General features: G+C 40.6%; 1 protein-coding gene across 1 annotated transcript in view; it reads right to left on the reverse strand.

The window, feature by feature from the left end:
- Ramp3 (receptor activity modifying protein 3) overlaps positions 1-19,084 on the reverse strand; it is a 35,499-nt gene extending 16,415 nt beyond the window's left edge. Inside the window, exon 1 of the mRNA XM_046437906.2 lies at positions 18,928-19,084. Within this exon, the coding sequence (XP_046293862.1) occupies positions 18,928-18,982 (55 nt within the window). The 5' untranslated portion in view covers positions 18,983-19,084. The remainder of the gene's footprint in view (positions 1-18,927) is intronic.
- Between the last annotated feature and the right edge of the window lie 1,725 nt (positions 19,085-20,809).

The raw sequence follows: 20,809 nt of genomic DNA on the forward strand, positions 1-20,809 counted from the left end.
TTTAAGAGGGAAATTCATCACCTGGAGGTCATTCCTCAAAAAAAGGAAAAACCAACAAATAAAAGAGCTCACACTTCATCTCAAAGCCCTAGAAAAGGAAGAGCAAAACAACAGCAAATGTAGCAGAAGGCAAGAAATAATTAAAATCAGAGCGGAAATCAACAAAATTGAAACAAAAGAAACTATTGAAAAAATTAACAAAACTAAAAGTTGGTTCTTTGAAAAAATAAATAAGATCGACAGACCCTTAGCCATGCTAACGAAGAGAAGAAGAGAGAGAACTCAAATTACTAACATACGGGATGAAAAAGGCAATATCACAACAGACGCTACAGAAATACAGAAGACAATTAGAAATTATTTTGAAAACCTATATTCCAATAAAATAGAAGATAGTGAAGACATCGATAAATTCCTTAAGTCATATGATTTGCCCAGACTGAATCAGGAGGATACTCACAACTTAAATAGACCAATATCAATAGATGAAATAGAAGAAGCAATCAAAAGACTTCCAACCAAGAAAAGCCCAGGACCGGATGGGTATACAGCGGAGTTTTACAAAACCTTTAAGGAAGAATTAATACCAATACTTTTCAAGCTATTTCAGGAAATAGAAAAAGAGGGAGCTCTGCCAAATTCATTCTATGAGGCCAACATCACCCTGATTCCGAAACCAGACAAAGACACCTCAAAGAAAGAAAACTACAGACCAATATCTCTGATGAACCTAGATGCAAAAATCCTCAATAAAATTCTGGCGAATCAGATACAAAGGCACATCAAAAAAATTGTGCACCATGATCAAGTAGGATTCATCCCTGGGATGCAAGGATGGTTCAATATACGGAAATCAATAAATGTTATTCACCACATCAATAGACTTAAAGATAAGAACCATATGATCATCTCAATAGACGCAGAAAAAGCATTCGACAAAGTACAGCATCCCTTTATGTTCAAAACATTAGAAAAACTAGGAATAACAGGAACTTACCTCGACATAGTAAAAGCTATATATGCTAAGCCTCAGGCTAGCATCATTCTCAATGGAGAAAAATTGAAGGCATTCCCCCTAAAATCTGGAACAAGACAGGGATGCCCTCTATCACCACTTCTATTCAATATAGTTCTCGAAACACTGGCCAGAGCAATTAGACGAAAGAAATTAAAGGCATAAAAATAGGAAAGGAAGAACTTAAATTATCACTATTTGCAGATGACATGATTCTATACCTAGAAGACCCAAAAGGGTCTACAAAAAAACTACTAGAACTAATAAATGAATTCAGCAAAGTGGCAGGATATAAAATCAACACGCATAAATCAAAGGCATTTCTGTATATCAGTGACAAAAGTTCTGAAACGGAAATGAGGAAAAACACTCCATTCACAATATCCTCAAAAAAAATAAAATACTTGGGAATCAACCTAACAAAAGAGGTGAAGGACTTATACAATGAAAACTACAAAACCCTAAAAAGAGAAGTAGAAGAAGATCTTAGAAGATGGAAAAATATACCCTGTTCATGGATAGGCAGAACTAACATCATCAAAATGGCGATATTACCAAAAGTTCTCTATAGGTTTAATGCAATGCCAATCAAAATCCCAATGGCATTTCTTGTAGAAATAGATAAAGCAATCATGAAATTCATATGGAAAAATAAAAGACCCAGAATAGCAAAAGCAATTCTAAGCAGGAAGTGCGAATCAGGCGGTATAGCGATACCAGACTTAAAACTATATTACAGAGCAATAGTAACAAAAACAGCATGGTACTGGTACCAAAACAGGAGGGTGGACCAATGGTACAGAATAGAGGACACAGAGACTAATCCACAAAGCTACAACTATCTTATATTTGATAAAGGAGCTAAAAGCATGCAATGGAGGGAGGATAGCATCTTCAACAAATGGTGTTGGGAAAACTGGAAATCCATATGCAACAAAATGAAACTGAATCCCCTCCTCTCGCCATGCACAAAAGTTAACTCAAAGTGGATCAAGGAGCTAGATATCAAATCAGAGACTCTGCGTCTGATAGAAGAAAAAGTTGGCTCCGATCTACATATTGTAGGGTCGGGCTCCAAATTCCTTAATAGGACACCCATAGCACAAAAGTTGATAACAAAAATCAACAAATGGGACTTACTTAAACTGAAAAGTTTTCTCTCAGCAAGAGAAACAATAAAAGAGGTAAATAGGGAGCCTACATCATGGGAACAAATTTTTACTCCTCACACTTCAGATAGAGCCCTAATATCCAGAGTATACAAAGAACTCAAAAAATTAAACAATAAGAAAACAAATAACCCAATCAACAAATGGGCCAAAGACCTGAACAGACACTTCTCAGAGGAGGACATACAATCAATCAACAAGTACATGAAAAAATGCTCACCATCACTAGCAGTCAGAGAAATGCAAATCAAAACCACCCTAAGATATCATCTCACTCCAGTAAGATTGGCAGCCATTATGAAGTCAAACAACAACAAGTGCTGGAGAGGATGTGGGGAAAAGGGTACTCTTGTACATTGCTGGTGGGACTGCAAACTGGTGCGGCCAATCTGGAAAAGAGTATGGAGACTCCTGGGAAATCTGGGAATGGAACCACCATTTGACCCAGCTATTGCCCTTCTTGGACTTTTCCCTGAAGACCTTAAAAGAGCGTACTACAGGGATACTGCTACATCGATGTTCATAGCAGCACAATTCACAGTCGCTAGACTGTGGAACCAACCCAGATGCCCTTCAATAGATGAATGGATAAAAAAAATGTGGCATTTATACACCATGGAGTATTACGCAGCACTAAAAAATGACAAAATCATAGAATTTGCAGGGAAATGGATGGCACTAGAGCAGATTATGCTTAGTGAAGCTAGCCAATCCCTAAAAAACAAATACCAAATGTCTTCTTTGATATAATGAGAGCAAATAAGAACAGAGCAGGGAGGAAGAGCAGGAAGAAAAGATTAACATTAAACAGATACATGAGGTGGGATGGAAAGGGAGAGAAAAGGGAAATTGCATGGTAATGGAGGGAGACCCTCATTGTTATACAAAATTACATATAAGAGGTTGTGAGGGGAATGGGAAAATAAACAAGGAGAGATATGAATTACAGTGGATGGGGTAGAGAGAGAAGATGGGAGGGGAGGGAGGGGGGATGGTAGAGGATAGGAAAGGTAGCAGAATACAACAGTTACTAATAGGGCATTATGTAAAAATGTGGATGTGTAACCGATGTGATTCTGCAATCTGTATTTGGGGTAAAATTGGGAGTTCATAACCAACTTGAATCTAATGTATGAAATATGATATGTCAAGAGCTTTATAATGTTTTGAACAACCAATAAAAAAAATTAAAAAAAATAAAAAATAAAAAAATAAAAAAAAAAGAACCATATGATCATCTCAATAGACGCAGAAAAAGCATTCGACAAAGTACAGCATCCCTTTATGTTCAAAACATTAGAAAAACTAGGAATAACAGGAACTTACCTCGACATAGTAAAAGCTATATATGCTAAGCCGCAGGCTAGCATCATTCTCAATGGAGAAAAATTGAAGGCATTCCCCCTAAAATCTGGAACAAGACAGGGATGCCCTCTATCACCACTTCTATTCAATATAGTTCTCGAAACACTGGCCAGAGCAATTAGACAAAAGAAATTAAAGGCATAAAAATAGGAAAGGAAGAACTTAAATTATCACTATTTGCAGATGACATGATTCTATACCTAGAAGACCCAAAAGGGTCTACAAAAAAACTACTAGAACTAATAAATGAATTCAGCAAAGTGGCAGGATATAAAATCAACACGCATAAATCAAAGGCATTTCTGTATATCAGTGACAAAAGTTCTGAAACGGAAATGAGGAAAAACACTCCATTCACAATATCCTCAAAAAAAAATAAAATACTTGGGAATCAACCTAACAAAAGAGGTGAAGGACTTATACAATGAAAACTACAAAACCCTAAAAAGAGAAGTAGAAGAAGATCTTAGAAGATGGAAAAATATACCCTGTTCATGGATAGGCAGAACTAACATCATCAAAATGGCGATATTACCAAAAGTTCTCTATAGGTTTAATGCAATGCCAATCAAAATCCCAATGGCATTTCTTGTAGAAATAGATAAAGCAATCATGAAATTCATATGGAAAAATAAAAGACCCAGAATAGCAAAAGCAATTCTAAGCAGGAAGTGCGAATCAGGCAGTATAGCGATACCGGACTTAAAACTATATTACAGAGCAATAGTAACAAAAACAGCATGGTACTGGTACCAAAACAGGAGGGTGGACCAATGGTACAGAATAGAGGACACAGAGACTAATCCACAAAGCTACAGCTATCTTATATTTGATAAAGGAGCTAAAAGCATGCAATGGAGGGAGGATAGCATCTTCAACAAATGGTGCTGGGAAAACTGGAAATCCATATGCAACAAAATGAAACTGAATCCCCTCCTCTCGCCATGCACAAAAGTTAACTCAAAGTGGATCAAGGAGCTAGATATCAAATCAGAGACTCTGCGTCTGATAGAAGAAAAAGTTGGCTCCGATCTACATATTGTGGGGTCAGGCTCCAAATTCCTTAATAGGACACCCATAGCACAAAAGTTGATAACAAAAATCAACAAATGGGACTTACTTAAACTGAAAAGTTTTCTCTCAGCAAGAGAAACAATAAGAGAGGTAAATAGGGAGCCTACATCATGGGAACAAATTTTTACTCCTCACACTTCAGATAGAGCCCTAATATCCAGAGTATACAAAGAACTCAAAAAATTAAACAATAAGAAAACAAATAACCCAATCAACAAATGGGCCAAAGACCTGAACAGACACTTCTCAGAGGAGGACATACAATCAATCAACAAGTACATGAAAAAATGCTCACCATCTCTAGCAGTCAGAGAAATGCAAATCAAAACCACCCTAAGATATCATCTCACTCCAGTAAGATTGGCAGCCATTATGAAGTCAAACAACAACAAGTGCTGGAGAGGATGTGGGGAAAAGGGTACTCTTGTACATTGCTGGTGGGACTGCAAACTGGTGCGGCCAATCTGGAAAACAGTATGGAGACTCCTGGGAAAGCTGGGAATGGAACCACCATTTGACCCAGCTATTGCCCTTCTTGGACTTTTCCCTGAAGACCTTAAAAGAGCGTACTACAGGGATACTGCTACATCGATGTTCATAGCAGCACAATTCACAATTGCTAGACTGTGGAACCAACCCAGATGCCCTTCAATAGATGAATGGATAAAAAAAATGTGGCATTTATACACCATGGAGTATTACGCAGCACTAAAAAATGACAAAATCATAGAATTTGCAGGGAAATGGATGGCACTAGAGCAGATTATGCTTAGTGAAGCTAGCCAATCCCTAAAAAACAAATACCAAATGTCTTCTTTGATATAATGAGAGCAAATAAGAACAGAGCAGGGAGGAAGAGCAGGAAGAAAAGATTAACATTAAACAGATACATGAGGTGGGATGGAAAGGGAGAGAAAAGGGAAATTGCATGGTAATGGAGGGAGACCCTCATTGTTATACAAAATTACATATAAGAGGTTGTGAGGGGAATGGGAAAATAAACAAGGAGAGATATGAATTACAGTGGATGGGGTAGAGAGAGAAGATGGGAGGGGAGGGAGGGGGGATGGTAGAGGATAGGAAAGGTAGCAGAATACAACAGTTACTAATAGGGCATTATGTAAAAATGTAGATGTGTAACCGACGTGATTCTGCAATCTGTATTTGGGTTAAAATTGGGAGTTCAAAACCCACCTGAATCAAATGTATGAAATATGATATGTCAAGAGCTTTGTAATGTTTTGAACAACCAATAAAAAAAATTATATTCAGCTAAATATCTTTCCAAAAATTAAAATTAAATAAAGATATTCTCAGAAAAACAAAGCAATAGCATCAATAACAGACTAATGTTACAAGAAATGCTAAAGGAAGTTATAGTCCAGTATAGACTGCTTGCCTAATATGCATGAAGTCCTGGGTTCAATCCCCAGCACCCAATTAAAAAAAATACCAAAGGAATTTCTTCAGACTGAAAGAGAGTGGCAACTGATAGAAATTTGAATGCAAATGAGGCAGAAAAACAGCACTGGTAAAGACTGGGCCCTTATGAAACACAGGTTAAAGACCTAATTAATCTCTCTGCAGTAAAACTAGAACAGAAAAACAAAAATGATGTGAAACTTCTTTTAAAAATATCTAATAAATTTTAAAATATTGAAATCATATAATGCCTCTGACCACAACAGAATTAAAATCAGAAATCACAAACAGAAAGAAGTTGGGGAAATTCGCAAAAATGTAGAAAATAAATACACATTCCTAAATAACCAATAGATCAAAGAAGACTTCATAACAGGAACTAGGTAATACTTTGATATGAATAAAAATTAAGACACAATATACAAAAACTTAGAAGGATTCAGCTAAAGAAATATTTAGAGGAGAAAATGCAGCAGCAAACATCTACATTTTTTTTAAAAGACCTCAAATCAATTATCTGACCTTTTACCTTACCACACAGGAGAAAGAACAAACTAAGTCTAAAGAGAACAGAACAAAGGGGGGGAAATAAGATCAGAGGAGAAATTAATGAAGTACAAAACAGAAAAATAATAAATGAAATCAACAAAAGGAAAGACTGGTTCTTTTAAAAGATCTGCAAATTGCCAGGATCACGAGTTCTAAGCCAGCCTCAGCTCATCAGGTGCTAAGCAACTCAATGAGACCCTGTCTCTAAATGAAAACACAAAATAGGGCTGGGGATGTGGCTTAGTGGTTGAGTGCCCCTGAGTTCAATCCCCAGCACCAAAAAAAAAAAAAAAAACAAATAAGAAGGTAATTCAACATAATGCAGCACATTAATAGAATGAAGGGGAAAAAAAACACATGATCATCTCAATTGATGCATAAAAAGCATCTGATAAAAATCAAATGATTTTTCCTTATAAAAAAATAAAATGACAACAAATTAAGGAAAGAATAGAAAGTCCTCAACATGATGAAAACCCCAGAGTTAACATCATACTCAGTAGTGAATTTTCCCCTAAAATCAAGAAAAGATAAGGATGTCTGTTTTCACCACTTCTATTAAACATAGTACTGGAAGTTCTATCCAGAGCAATTAGGCAAGAAAAGAAATAAAAGTCATCCAAATTGGAAAGGGAAGTGTAAAACTATCTCCATTCACAAATATCATGATTTTATTTGTAGAAAATGCTAAAGGATCCACACCAAATAAAACTGTTAGAAATAATAAACTAATTCAGCAAAGTTGCAGAATACAAAATCAATACATAAAATAAATTGTATTTATATACATTAACAATCCAAAAAGTAAATTAAAAAATAACTTTATTATAATACAATAAAAAATTAAATTATTGGTTATAAATTTAATTAAAAATGGCAAAACCTATACTTTGTAAACTGTAAAACATTGTAAAGAGAAATTAAATAAAGGAATGGGATTGTGGCTCAGCGGTAGAACACTAGTCTAGCACATGCAAGGCCCTGGGTTCAATCCTCAGCATCACATAAAAATAAATAAATAAAATAAAGGTATTGTTTCCAACCACTTCCAAAAAATAAAAAATGTTAAAAAATTTTAAATAAGACCTAAATAAATGGAAAAATAGCCTATGTTCATGAATTGGAACACTTAGTGTTATTAAGATGTCAATATTACCTAAAATAACCCACAAATTTAAAATCACAGCTAGCCCTCTGCAATAAATTGATAAACTCATGCTAAAATTAATATGGAAATACCAGGGACCCAAAATACCCCAAAACAACCTTGAAAAAGAGGAATAAAGTTGTAGAACTTACAGGTACCAATTTCCCAAATTACAACAAAGCTACAGTAATCAACACAGTGTGGTACTGGCATAAGGCTACACCTATAAATCAATGAAATAGAATTGAGAGTCCAGTAATAATCCCACACATTATGACAAATCAATTTTCTACAAGGTCACCAAGACAATTCATTATGGAAAGAACAATCTTTTCAACAATGGTCCTGAAACAACTGGATATATACATACAAAGGAATAAAAAGTTGGACACCTTCTTCACATCATATGCAAAAATTAACTCAAATGGACAACAGACCTATATGTAGAGCTAAACTATGAAAATTTTTAGAAGAAAATACAGGAGTCAGTCTCTGTGTCCTTGTACAACACAGAGCTGTCTCGTGTATGACATCAAAAGAACAAGCAACAAAAGAAAAAAAAATAAAGGGGCTGCATCAAAGTTTGAAAATGTTTTGCCTCAAAGGAAGCCATCAAAACAGTGAAAAACAACCCACAAAATGGGGGAAAATGCATTAAAATCAAGTCTGATAGGAGACTTGTATATATAATAATATTTAAAGAACTTTTACTACTCCATGATATACAAATGGCCAAAAAGCACATGAAAAGATAATCTACATCATTATCACCAAGGAAATAGAAATCAAAACTACAATGAAATATCACTTTAGATATACAAAAATGAATATAATTTAAAAGACAACAACAAGTTGTTGGGTTAATCAGTAATGAGTACCTGAGAAAGCCTGCCATGAGATAAAAGGCCTCTAAAAAGAATACGGCCCCAACTTCCTTAATAAGACTCCTATAGTGCAAGAATTAAAACCAAGAATTAATAAATGGGATGGAATCAAACTAAAAAATTTCTTCTCAGCAAAAGAAACAATCTGTGAGGTGAACAGAGAGCCTACATCCTGGGAGCAAATTTTTACTCCTCTAGGGTATATAAAGAACTCAAAAAGCTAAGCACCAAAAAAACAAATAACCCAATCAACAAATGGGCCAAGGACCTGAACAGACACTTCTCAGAAGAAGATATACAATCAATCAACAAATATATGAAAAAAATGTTCATCATCTCTAGCAATTAGAGAAATGCAAATCAAAACTACTCTAAGATATCATCTCACTCCAGTCAGAATGGCAGCTATTATGAGGACAAACAACAATAAGTGTTGGCGAGAATGTGGGAAAAAAGGTACACTCATACATTGCTGGTGGGACTGCAAATTGGTGTAGCCAATATGGAAAGCAGTATGGAGATTTCTTGGAAATCTGAGAATGGAACCACCATTTGACTCAGCTATCCCTCTCCTTGGACTGTACCCAAAGGAGTTAAAAACAGCATACTACAGGGACACAGCCATATCAATGTTCATAGCAACAAGATTCACAATAGCTAAACTGTGGAGCCAACCTAGATGCCTTCACTGGATGAATGGATAAGAAAAAATGTGGCATATATACAAAATAGAATTTTACTTAGCAATAAAAGAGAATAAAAATCATGGCATCTGCAGGTAAATGGATGGTGATGGAGGAGATAATGCTAAGTGAAGTTAGCCAATCCCAAAAAAACAAATGCCGAATGTTTTCTCTGATATAAGGAGGCTGATTCATAGTGGGGTAGGGAGGGAAAACATGGGAGAATTAGATGAATTCTAGATAAGGAAGAGGGGAGGGAGGGAATGGGAGGAGGCAGGGGATTAGCAAGGATGGTGGAATGTGATGGACATCATTATCCAAAGTACATGTATGAAGACACAAATTATATACTTTATATACAGAGATATGAAAAACTGTGGTATATATGTGTAATAAGAATTGTAATGCATTTTGCTGTCATATTTTTTAATCAATAAAAAAGAGAATATTTTTTAAAAAAGAATATGGTAATGAGGAAATGGATAGGGGGAGCTGGCCACTTCCCTTATATGCACTTCCTGGGAAAGAATATGAAAAGAGTGACCTTGGTTGTAAAGTAAAAGAATGCACTCATAAATCATCTGAAGAAAGCCACTTGCACAGTGGGCATGCAACCCAGCCTATATTTTTCCCCTGTAGCCCTCCACTGTATCCTGGCTGGCCACTGCCAAGGAGTGATTAAGTAATAAAATGTCCAAAACCTCTCCACTGAGTCCTCCAAGTTCTCTCTTGGGGATTACTAAATAGGCGTGGATCCTTTACAGGCCTGGGGTTGAACACAATTGTTGGTGAGAATGTGCAGAAATTGGAACCTTCATGTACTATTGATGAGAAAGCAAAATGATGCAGCCATATTTAAAAATGGTCTACAGTTTCTCAAATGTAAACATAGAGTTACGGTGATCTTGCAATCTACTTCTAGATGTATATCACACATGTTCACACAACAGTTTTTATATAAAGGTTTAAGCGGCATTGTTTGTAGGAGCCAAAAGTGGAAATAGTCCAATGTCCATCAACTGACAAATAAATAAAATGTGGTATATGGACATAGATACTATATAGATACAACTGCATAATATTATTTGTCCATGAAGTAATGGAAGTTTTTGTCCACAGAGAAAGAAGTACTGACGATGCTAAAACATGAATACCTTAAAAATATTAAGTGAGAGAAGTTAATCACAAAATACCATATATTGATTCCATTTATATGAAATGTAGAGAACAGGTTAATATATAGAGAAAGAAAAAATAGTGATTGCTTAAGGAGAAGGAGGTTCAAATAAATGGCTGCAAATGGATGTGGGAATTATTTGGGGGGTGATGAAAATGCCCTAAAATTTATTGTAGTGATGAATGCAAAATTCTATGAATGAACTAAGAGACATTCAATTGTATACTTTAAATGGGCAAATTGTATAGTATATTAATTACATCCCAATAAAGTTGAGGTTTTTTTACAGTAAAATACAAAATTTTTTCAAACATACAAAAGTTAAAAGAATAACAGTGCCGTGGACCACACCTGTAATCTCAGCAGCTCAGGAGACTGAGGCAAGAGGATCACAAGTTCAAAGCCAGCCTCAGCAATGGCAAGGCGCTAAAAACTCAATAAGACACTATCTCTAAATAAAATACAAAATAGGGCTAGAGATGTGGCTCAGTGGTTGAGTGCCCCTGAGTTCAATCCCTGGTAAAAAAAAAAAAAAAAAAAAGTCAAAAGAAAACACCTAGGGCTGGGGATGTGGCTCAAGCGGTAGCACGCTCACCTGGCATGCGTGCGGCCCGGGTTCGATCCTCAGCACCACATACAAAGATGTTGTGTCCGCCAATAACTAAAAGAAATAAATGTTTAAAAAAAAGAAAACACCTAAACCACAAATAAGGTTTGGAGTGTTCTTCAAGGAGAAAAAAAAAACTATATAAGAAGCAAATATAGACATATTCCAAGGAAAGCAGAGCACCAGAAATTGTAACTATGTAATATATAAATTTTGTATCTCAATATTTAAATATATTTAAAAGCTGACTGTGAAAACAAAAATAATAATGTATTGTAGGATTTATGACTTAAGTAAAAGGTATGATAGCAAGCACTTCAAGTCAGGAGGGAGACATGTCAGATTTTTAGGTTATATACAAATTGATATATGTCACTTAAAGACAGACTGTGATAAGTTAAAGATGCATACCATAAACTCTAAAGCAACCACTAGCCAGGCACATCTATAATCTCAACTACTTGGGAGGCTAAGGAAGGATGATTTCAAGTTCAAGGCCAACCTCAGCAATTTAATGAGATTCAGTCTCAAAATAAAATAGAAAGGGCTGGGAATGAAGCTCAGTGGTAGATCACCCTCTGGATTCCATCCCAGTAACTACAAAAAACAAATAAATAAATAAAGGTAAATATAATAAATACAGTAATCGTTAAAGTAACAAAAAAGTTACAACCAATTTGCAATAAATAACTATACACTGGAATTGTTAAAAACAATAAGCCCAAAAGAGAAAAGGAAAAAAAGACTTATAGCATAATGATAAATTTAAATTTAACTATATTGGGCTGGGGATATAGCTCAGTTGGTAAAGTGCTTGCCTTGCATGCATAAGGCCCTGGGTTCAATCCCCAACACCAAAAAAAAAAAAAAAAAAGGTAAGTTTAACTATATCAATAATCAGTTTCAAAATAAGTTGTCTAAATAATTCACTTAAGAAGCAAAGATTGTCAGATAACATCAAAAAGCAACACTTAATTGTAGGCTGCTTACAGGAATTCTATTTGAAATAAAGACTCAAAGAAAGAAAGTAGGAAATTCAATTTCTATTTGAAATAAAGACTCAGAGTAAGAAAGCAGGAAAAGATAGACTATGCCACCATAAATCAAAAGAAAGATGGAGCAGCCATACCAGTAGTGGACAAAGAATACTTTGGAGCCAACAATATTACCAGAGATAAAGAGGGTCTTTTCTGGGGCTGGGATTGTGGCTCAATGGTAGCGTGCTCGCCTAGCATGTATGCAGCACTGGGTTCGATCTTCAGAACCACATAAAAATAAAGACAGTAGGGCTGGGGTTGTGGCTCGAGTGGTAGCGCGCTCGCCTGGCATGCGTGGGGCGCTGGGTTGGATCCTCAGCACCACATACAAAAAACAAAGATGTTGTGTCTGCCGAAAACTAAAGAATAAATATTAAAATTCTTTCTCTCTCTCTCTTTTTTTTAAAAAAAAAAAAGACAATAAAGTCCATCAACAACTAAAAATTTTTTTTAAAAAAAAAGAGGGTCTTTTCATGACAAAAAAAAGGCTTATTCAACAAGAAGACAGCAATCTAAAACATTTATGTATTTAATAAAACAGCATTGCAATACACAAACAAAAACAGAACTGTAAAGAGAATACACAAATTCAAAATTATAGTTGGATAATTCAATATTCTTCTCTCAATAATTTACAGAACAAATAGACAAAAAAAAAATCAGGAAGACTTTAGAAAACTTAAGCAGCACCAGAGCAGAGGTGCCCACAGCAACAGGGCGCACACTGTATAGAAGAGGTAAGATGTGCACAGTTGTTTGGGTAAAAGGGAATGAGAAATGGCTTTAAAAAGTGGACCTAAGGCCAGGAGCAGGATGGACAGGTCTTTGGAGTTTATTTAAAGCTTAACAGAAAGGCAGAGTGAGTTTTCATCCACAGCAATCTCCCACTGAGCCCAAACAGGCCTTCAGAGCCTTCACACCATGAAGTCCCAGGCAAGCACTGCCAAGTCCAGGGCTGGCATCCCTTCAAGAGAATCCTGTGTCATCTCTGCAGCGAGAGGGTTTGACAATCTTCTGAAGCTTGACCATCCCACCTACCATCTGCCCAGTCTGGCTGGAAAATAGAGGGCGAGACCTTGTCCACACTCGTCCTCAATTCACTGTGTGACTCTGGGCAGGTCCCTTCACCTTGCTAGCCTATTATCACCTCATTTTTAACAAAGAGTAATTCTGATTCTGAGTGTTTCCACTGGTTAATAATTGTGCACCTACAAAATCTCTGTCAAGGCTTTACACCATCACAATCCAGCTTTCTATTTCCACCACTGCTCCCCCAGGCTCCAGCTATCCCCCACCCTCCCAGGGGTGCCTACCCTTCCTCCTTCATAAATCAGACTGCCTTTATTACAAACCCTTCCTGGGCTCCAGCAGCTGCCCTCTCTGTGCAGGTTGATGACTCCAGGTTCTATTTTAACACAGCTTTGGACTCTGAAAAGCTTTGAAGTAAATGATTATCCTGCATTTTGAAAGTAGAATAAAGCTATTCCTCCCTGAGACAGGTGGGGACCACATGCACAAGCCCATCCAGAAAGCCCTGAGGCTATGGGATCCAGCTCCAGCTCCTCTGGGCACTGCCATCTCTCTACAAACACACAAGATAGAACAGAGATACCTACTAGGCTGCACACTAGACCCACTCAGGCCACAACTCAGGCCTGTTGTTTGAGAACCTCAGATAAGAACTCATGTTTGTTAAGCTCCTCTCCAATTGACTCCCATGTTCCCAGATCAATAACGAGTGATGGAAGGCAACACATCTCCCATCACCTCCTTGGTGACCTCGTACTGTACAGATTCTGCTCTAGCAGGCCTGGGGTAGGGCCAATGTGCTAATGTCAGAAAAGCTCCAGATGATGCCATGCCTGAAGGTCTGAGGACCACACTCTGAGCAGTAAGGGCAGAGAGGATGGAGAACAGCAGGCAGGAACCAGGCATCCTGAATGTTCACCTGGGTTCTGCCCTTCAGCCTTGACACACTCACTTCCATCTCTAAGCTTCCATGTCTCTACCTGGAAATGGAACCAGAGGCACCCAACTGGTAGTACCTTGTCCCATTTCCTTTCCCCTTCAGCTCTTGAGTCTCCACCTCCCTCAGCACTGACCAGTGTACCCCAGGGCCCTGTTCTAAGTGTGGTCCAACCCACCAACCTACAACAACCAGAAGGAACAGGTGCTTAAGACAGGAACAGTGACCTGCGCAGTAAGACATGGTGGGGATCAAGATTCAGAGCCACGTTGACTTCCCACAGAGTTACCTCCAGGTGGACTGTCATCCCTGGTCTGGGCTAACACCCTCACCCAACTCCCATCCTTGATTTGTCAAGCAAGGGTCTATCCCAGGCTTGCCTCCTTGCTCTGGGTGCTCCAAGTTCAATGGTACCTGCTCATCTTCCCCTATTTTCATTTCCTTTTCTTCTCTCCCAGTAAACATTTCAAGTACCTGTGGAGGCTGGGCTGTGTACCAAGTTTCAGGGTCCAGATCAGCATCTATCCTGGGAAGAACCTTGGGGAAAAAAAATATCTGGCCTCTGTTCCATCCCAGTTAAAAGACGGGAAGACAGAAACCCAAAAGAAAAGCAACTTTCCCAGGACCAAATACAGAGTTAGCCTCTGAGCCAGAGATGCCTTGAGCAAGTCTCTGCCGCCTGCTCAGCTGCATCTGCCAAGCCTGGTGGTGGAAAGGCAGCTCTGATCCATGTTGGGGCACTAGTGACTGAGAAGCGCAGTTCCCAAGGGCAACATGGAGGCAGACAATGGTGAAGGCAGCCTGTGCTCCTTTCTCCCTAAAGCCTCTTTGTTCCAAAAGCCTCCTTTCCCTGCAGGTCAAGGATGAGCTCCCCACCTCAGGCTTTGACAGTCCACAGGCTATTCCCCATAAGCAGCCCTTGTCCTCATTCCTGGCCTGGCTTCATCAGTCCCTGTTGGGATCCCTCTCAGCACCCTTGGGTCAATCTCCTGAGCTCCACCTGCCATCCTAATGGGCACTGGCCAGGAAAGTCCCACTTGTCACTCTCTTGTCCTACTCAATCTCCCTTTCCTCTCTCTCCCCTTCCCCTTCCTCCTCTTTATCCTTTGGAAGTCAGAATGAATCTGAATCCTTATAGGTATTTGCACAGCCAACCCAGATCATGGCTATATCTGGCAAACCATTTCTCCAACATAGGGCCATATCTGATCTTTGCATGAGCCATGATGCTCTGAAACTGATCTCTGGGACAAGATACCATAAATACCAGTGACCCTTCAGTGACCATCACTCTCTCTGAGCTCTTGTTCTCCCCCTACCCCTAAGGGACAGATCAAAGACCGCACTGATTTTCCTCCACCCCCATGTCAGAACAGGTATTGTCCAGCACCTTTACCATGGACCTATAAACCTCAATCAAGCCAATCTAGCTATCTAAGAAGATGAGGGATCTCTTATAATATGCCTGACTCAATTACTACCCTAAATCTTAATGTGCCCCAATTCTCCACGTGCCCCAGACCCTTCACGTGCTCCAGAATTTTGATGTGTTCCAAAACTTACACACCCCAGAACCTCCACATACCCCAAAATCTGCCTGTGCCCCAGAATCTTTGTATACCCTAGGATTTCCTCATACCCCAGAATCTCTCTGTGCCTCAGAACCTCCATATACCCTATAACTTCTAAATATCCCAGAATCACCATATAACCCAGAAGCTGTATGTATCCCAGGACCTTTGTATTCCCTGGAATCTCTCTTCTTGAATCCCTGCATGTCGGCACAGCAAGAGCCAGGCCCAGGCAGTTGTACATGTGCTACTAAGGACCATGTGCAGGTAGGTATCTCAAGCAGATGTTCTGACATAACTTCCTTAACCAAGAGTGCTCTGAAGATGCCCTAGGCCCACACAAGACAGGCACATGGGACACATGTAGTGCTCTCCATAGGGGCCCATTCTGACACCATATCTGATACACACAGAGTTTAAGGGGGTCCTTACACAACCCCACAACCCACCCAGTATAACAATAACAGAGTAAAGACACAGGACCCTGAAACCCCATAAAACTGGGTCACTCCACTCAGGCTACTGGCTGTGTGCTGCTTACGGAACCAGTGAAGTTCTCAGGAACTAAATCAAAATAAAAATCCATTTTGGTTAGGTTCATCGGGAAACAAAGAACACAGAGGCCTGTGCATCTTTTGGTCTCAGGGACTTCCAGATGCTGAAGGATGATAAACAGCCAAACAGATGCATTTCCAAGAGAAAAGCCTTTTGTGGTCAGTCATTTTGAAATGAGATCCAGGCGCTCTCATCCTCCTCCGCAGTAACCAGATGACAGCATCAAAGGTGTCTGTGGTAGGCCTTGGACATTGGCCTTAGAAGGCTATGATATATATGATATGTGGGAAATTCTGCCCCCAGTACCTTTATCCGGGTAATTCCATCCCTACCCCTCCACTTCAGTTTCCTTATCTATAAAATGAAAAGTGGAACCAGGCAATTTCCAAGACACCTCCAGTGCTTAAAAAAATCGATAGCCCTGCATTTGACCAACCACCTCCTTGAAGACTTTTAAGTCCCCAAGGATACTTACTACTGTGTCCTTGGATGTATTTGACTCAGCAGAAGTAACATGACCACAGATGACACAGTGGTGTCATTACTTTTATTTTTTTAATATTTATTTTTTAGGTGTAGATGGACACAACACAATGCCTTTATTTTCATGTGGTGCTGAGGATGGAACCCAGGTCCCGCCCGTACTAGGCAAGCACTCTACTGCTGAGCCACAATCCCAGCCCATTACTTTTATTAATGACAAAAGGGATGGTACCAAAAAAAATGATGGTAATATGTCCACACACAGAGACATATACACATATTAGGGTGTCCTATGTTCTAGTGCTGAATGTGAACCCTCATGAGGGACATGTGCTAGGCACAGCCCCTTATTTAAGCATAAATCCTTTCTCTTCATAATCCCATGTCCAGCACAAGAGGATTGGGAAGAATTCAATCAAATCAAACTGATCATCACAGAGCCCTCTACAGGTTGCTATAGCTGCATCCACATTGTAGTCCAAGAAACTGAGGCTTAGGGCCAGTAAGTGTCTTATGATGTTGGAATTATGATGCAGGATTTTCACCCACACCAAGAAAGTCCGGGCAAGAGCTGGGCACCATAGCAACTACCTGCTTAGTAGACACCTCCTAGACCCCCCATGACATGTGCAGTGCCAACAGCTTTCTGAATAATGCTTTATAATTCTTAAAGAAACACTGCAAGTCAGCACCCTCCCTGTTCAGAACTGGTCTTCATGACTGGCTGGTCAATAGGAACTATTTCTTCAGGTCCTAGTCCCAGCAGTGGGCAGGCCCCCAAACTCCTACTCTGTGCAGCCTAAAGGCAGCTCAGGTCACCAATGTGTCAGGATCCAGAGCACAAATGATCACCATTCCTGGAAGTTGGGAAACTCAGCTCTTTCCTTCCAGAGGGCAGATTGAATTCTGGTCCCACCTCTGCAAATTACTTATGACCATGAATACATTTTGCCTCTCTCTGACTTTTGCTCAGGCCAGGATAATACCAGGCAGGTCTGTGAGAGGCTGGACCTGGCCCCCACTAGGGAACCTGGCCCTTAGGCAAGGGGGACAGTGGGAACCACCAAAACAGGACAAAAAGGTAGACCTTGGAGACTGGGTCCATAAAAGACCCAGATATATTAAAGAGGAAGATTTTCATAGTTTCTTACTGCACTCCTTTTCAATTTCATGCTGGAGGTGGCCGGGAGAATCTCGGGTTCCCTCAGAATGAACTGGGGATTTTCCTTCCACCATGAAGATCAAGACTGCAATCAGAGGGTCCTTGCATTGAAGGCCTGCTGAAATCCCAAATAGGTATACTGATTTCTAGAAGTAGTCACATGCCTTCACCCTTTTAACACAAAAATCCACCCCAGACTGGCTCCAACTCTGGATCTGAACAGAGACCTCTTCAATAGAAGGAAAGTCACCACTAAGCCTGGTGCACCCTTTCCCACCTCACTTATTGAATCCCAGATTTTAAATGCTGGGGAAACAGGCCCACCTTTTCATTTTACAGCCAAGGAGGCTGCAGCCAGAAGAGGAAAGCAGAAAGAACCCAAGAGGCAACAGCCCTGGTGGATAGATCCTGAGTCACTGATACCCAAGCCAGGGCCCTCCCCATCACCAGCTTCCCTCTCGCTTGCCTAGAAGCTCCACCAAAGCCCCTATATCAGACACACACACACACTCACATATATACATTACACACGCATACGTGTAAACGCACCCTCTTATTCTTGGATAATTTCTTCAGTAAGCTATTTCAAAACAAGTTTTTAATTTAATCGATTCCCATTTTGTAAGCTATGTTTCTCACTGAGTCTGTTTTCTCTCTGGAAAAGAACTCGGGTAGAAGCTGTCAGAAAGGCCAACGCTACCAAGGTCAGGAGTCCTCCAACCCACAGACTCGCACAGTGTGCACCACTCATCAGGATGGGGAACTCACTACCTCCCCCTCAGGTAGGGAGATGGTACCCCAGGCTTGGGACGTCGCAGCAGCCCACAGGAAACCCCGCGCCTCCCCTGATGCACAGGTCCTTAACCCTCAGATCCTCTGATGTCAGGGAGATCCAGGACCCTCCAGCAGAACCTGGGGGATGCTCTGGGGTCACCGCACGTCGCTTCTGAGCTCCAAGGAAGGGGAGGTGCGCAACCTAGGCGCAGCGGGGGAAGGCGAGGGTTTGCGCGGCCCCGGGGCCGTGAGAGGCTGGAGGGCCCCGGGGCCCAATTTCCCCTTACCACAGAGCAGCAGCAGCAGCGGGAAAAGATGCAGCCGCAGCGCTTGCTTCTCCATGGCCAGCGGGACTCCGGACGGCTTGTCCGGGTCTGGGCTCTGTGGAGCGCAGTGGGGTGCGGGGCGGGGCCGCGGGAGCCCACTCCCTCAGGCCACTCCCACAGTCGCGCCCCCAGTCTTCGCCCTGGCCACGCCCCGGTCACGCCTGAAGTAGGAGGTGCAGCCCAAAATGCGCAAAGCACCATCCCTCCGACTGAGGGGCGGGGGAAGCGAGTGCTCTGGATTCTGGGCTGGAGTCAGAACCAAAGTGAGAACGGGATGTGGGATTGGACAGGGAAGGAGGGGGTGAAGAAAGGCTGCAATTCAGACCGGGGGCCGTACAAAGTGGGGACAGACTTCAGGGACAGCCTGGGCAAAGGGCTGGGGTGAAGATGGGATAAGGATGGAGTGTGGACTGATGGAGAATTGGGGGACAGGCTGGTGGGGTCAGACTGGGAAACCACCAGGGGTAGACTGGGTGGTGGATAGACTTGGGAGGACCTGGAGTGCAGCCTGGCAAAGAGGAGGACAGAATCCTGGGTGGGAACTTGGTAGGGAAGAGCGTTTGTGCAGAGACAGATTGGGAAGTCAAGTCTCCAAGGAACAGGAAAGGGTATGAAGAAGGTTGCTATGCAACTGGGATTGGGGAGGGGGGAATGACACATGTGAGCTTTCGAGCCTGAGGCAATGTGTGAATTTGTGTGCACATGTGAGACTGTGTATAAGAGGGGGTGAGTGTGTGTGTGGCAGGAGCACACACAAATGGTTAAGCCAGGAACAAACTTGGGGGTATTTCAGCAACTGGCACCCACAAAGCCCTGGCCTCTCAAGAGCATCAGGGACCCTGAGGACTGGGAGGGCCTTTTCCTCTAGCCGCAGGTCATTTAGTCATAGGACGGGTCACCTCTGTTACCTTCAGCCCCTACTCTGCACTCTTTTCCCATGTGCTGGGTCAGCTCCTGCCTCCCCAGGCTAGGTGGGGCAGGGCCCCATTTCTGCCATCTTGTGTTCTTTAGGCTCCTCTCTAACCTATCATAATCCATAATTCTTTATACCAAAGTTTCCTATCCAAATGACTATGTGGCGTCTCTCTTGATCAAACCCTAACTAATACACTATTATATGTATTCTGAAATTCTTTCTCTTAAATTGTTTTAAAAGAAGTTTTCATTGACAATCAAGTAGACTCTAAATGAGGACCTTGTGATCAAATAACATGATACTTCTACCAAATGGGAGAAATGCATGGCATCTCAGCCTGTATTATTTCTGGATAATACACTTCTGCTGTATGCCCACTTGTCCCTGCTGCAACAGCCAGTTGAGGTCTCCAACCTTTTGCTTATTCTGAGTATTAGAATTTAAGAGGATTTGGCTTGATGTTGAATAGAGGAACTATTCCCAGATGCTTGGCTCCCTCTGCTGGAAAGACTTTCAAATGACAGTGCATCCTCTATCTCCATTATGAGGTGCCTGTGTCCCTCAGATGGTACACAGCAGAGGTCCTGTCTCCAAAGAAGGGGTGATAGGGGAAGATTTTGGGAGAAGTACCATTGGCCCCCAGATGTTTCTCACTTGCTCCCAATTTAATACATAACTTTCCATTATATATATATATATATATATATATATATATATATATATATATATGTGTGTGTGTGTGTGTGTGTGTGTGTGTGTACACTTTTTTCCCCTCAGTACTGGGAATGAACCCAGGGCTTCCCACATACTGAGCAAGCACTCTACCACTGAACTACATTCCCATTCATTTTTTAAAATTTTTATTTTGAAACAGGGTCTCCACTGAGTTCCCCAGGCTGACCTTAAATTTGCCATCTTCTTGCCTCA

Source organism: Marmota monax, unplaced genomic scaffold, assembly GCF_021218885.2.
Source record: "Marmota monax isolate L192 unplaced genomic scaffold, Marmota_monax_Labrador192_F-V1.1 WCK01_AAM20220418_F8-fsc00109, whole genome shotgun sequence".
NCBI lineage: Eukaryota > Metazoa > Chordata > Mammalia > Rodentia > Sciuridae > Marmota > Marmota monax.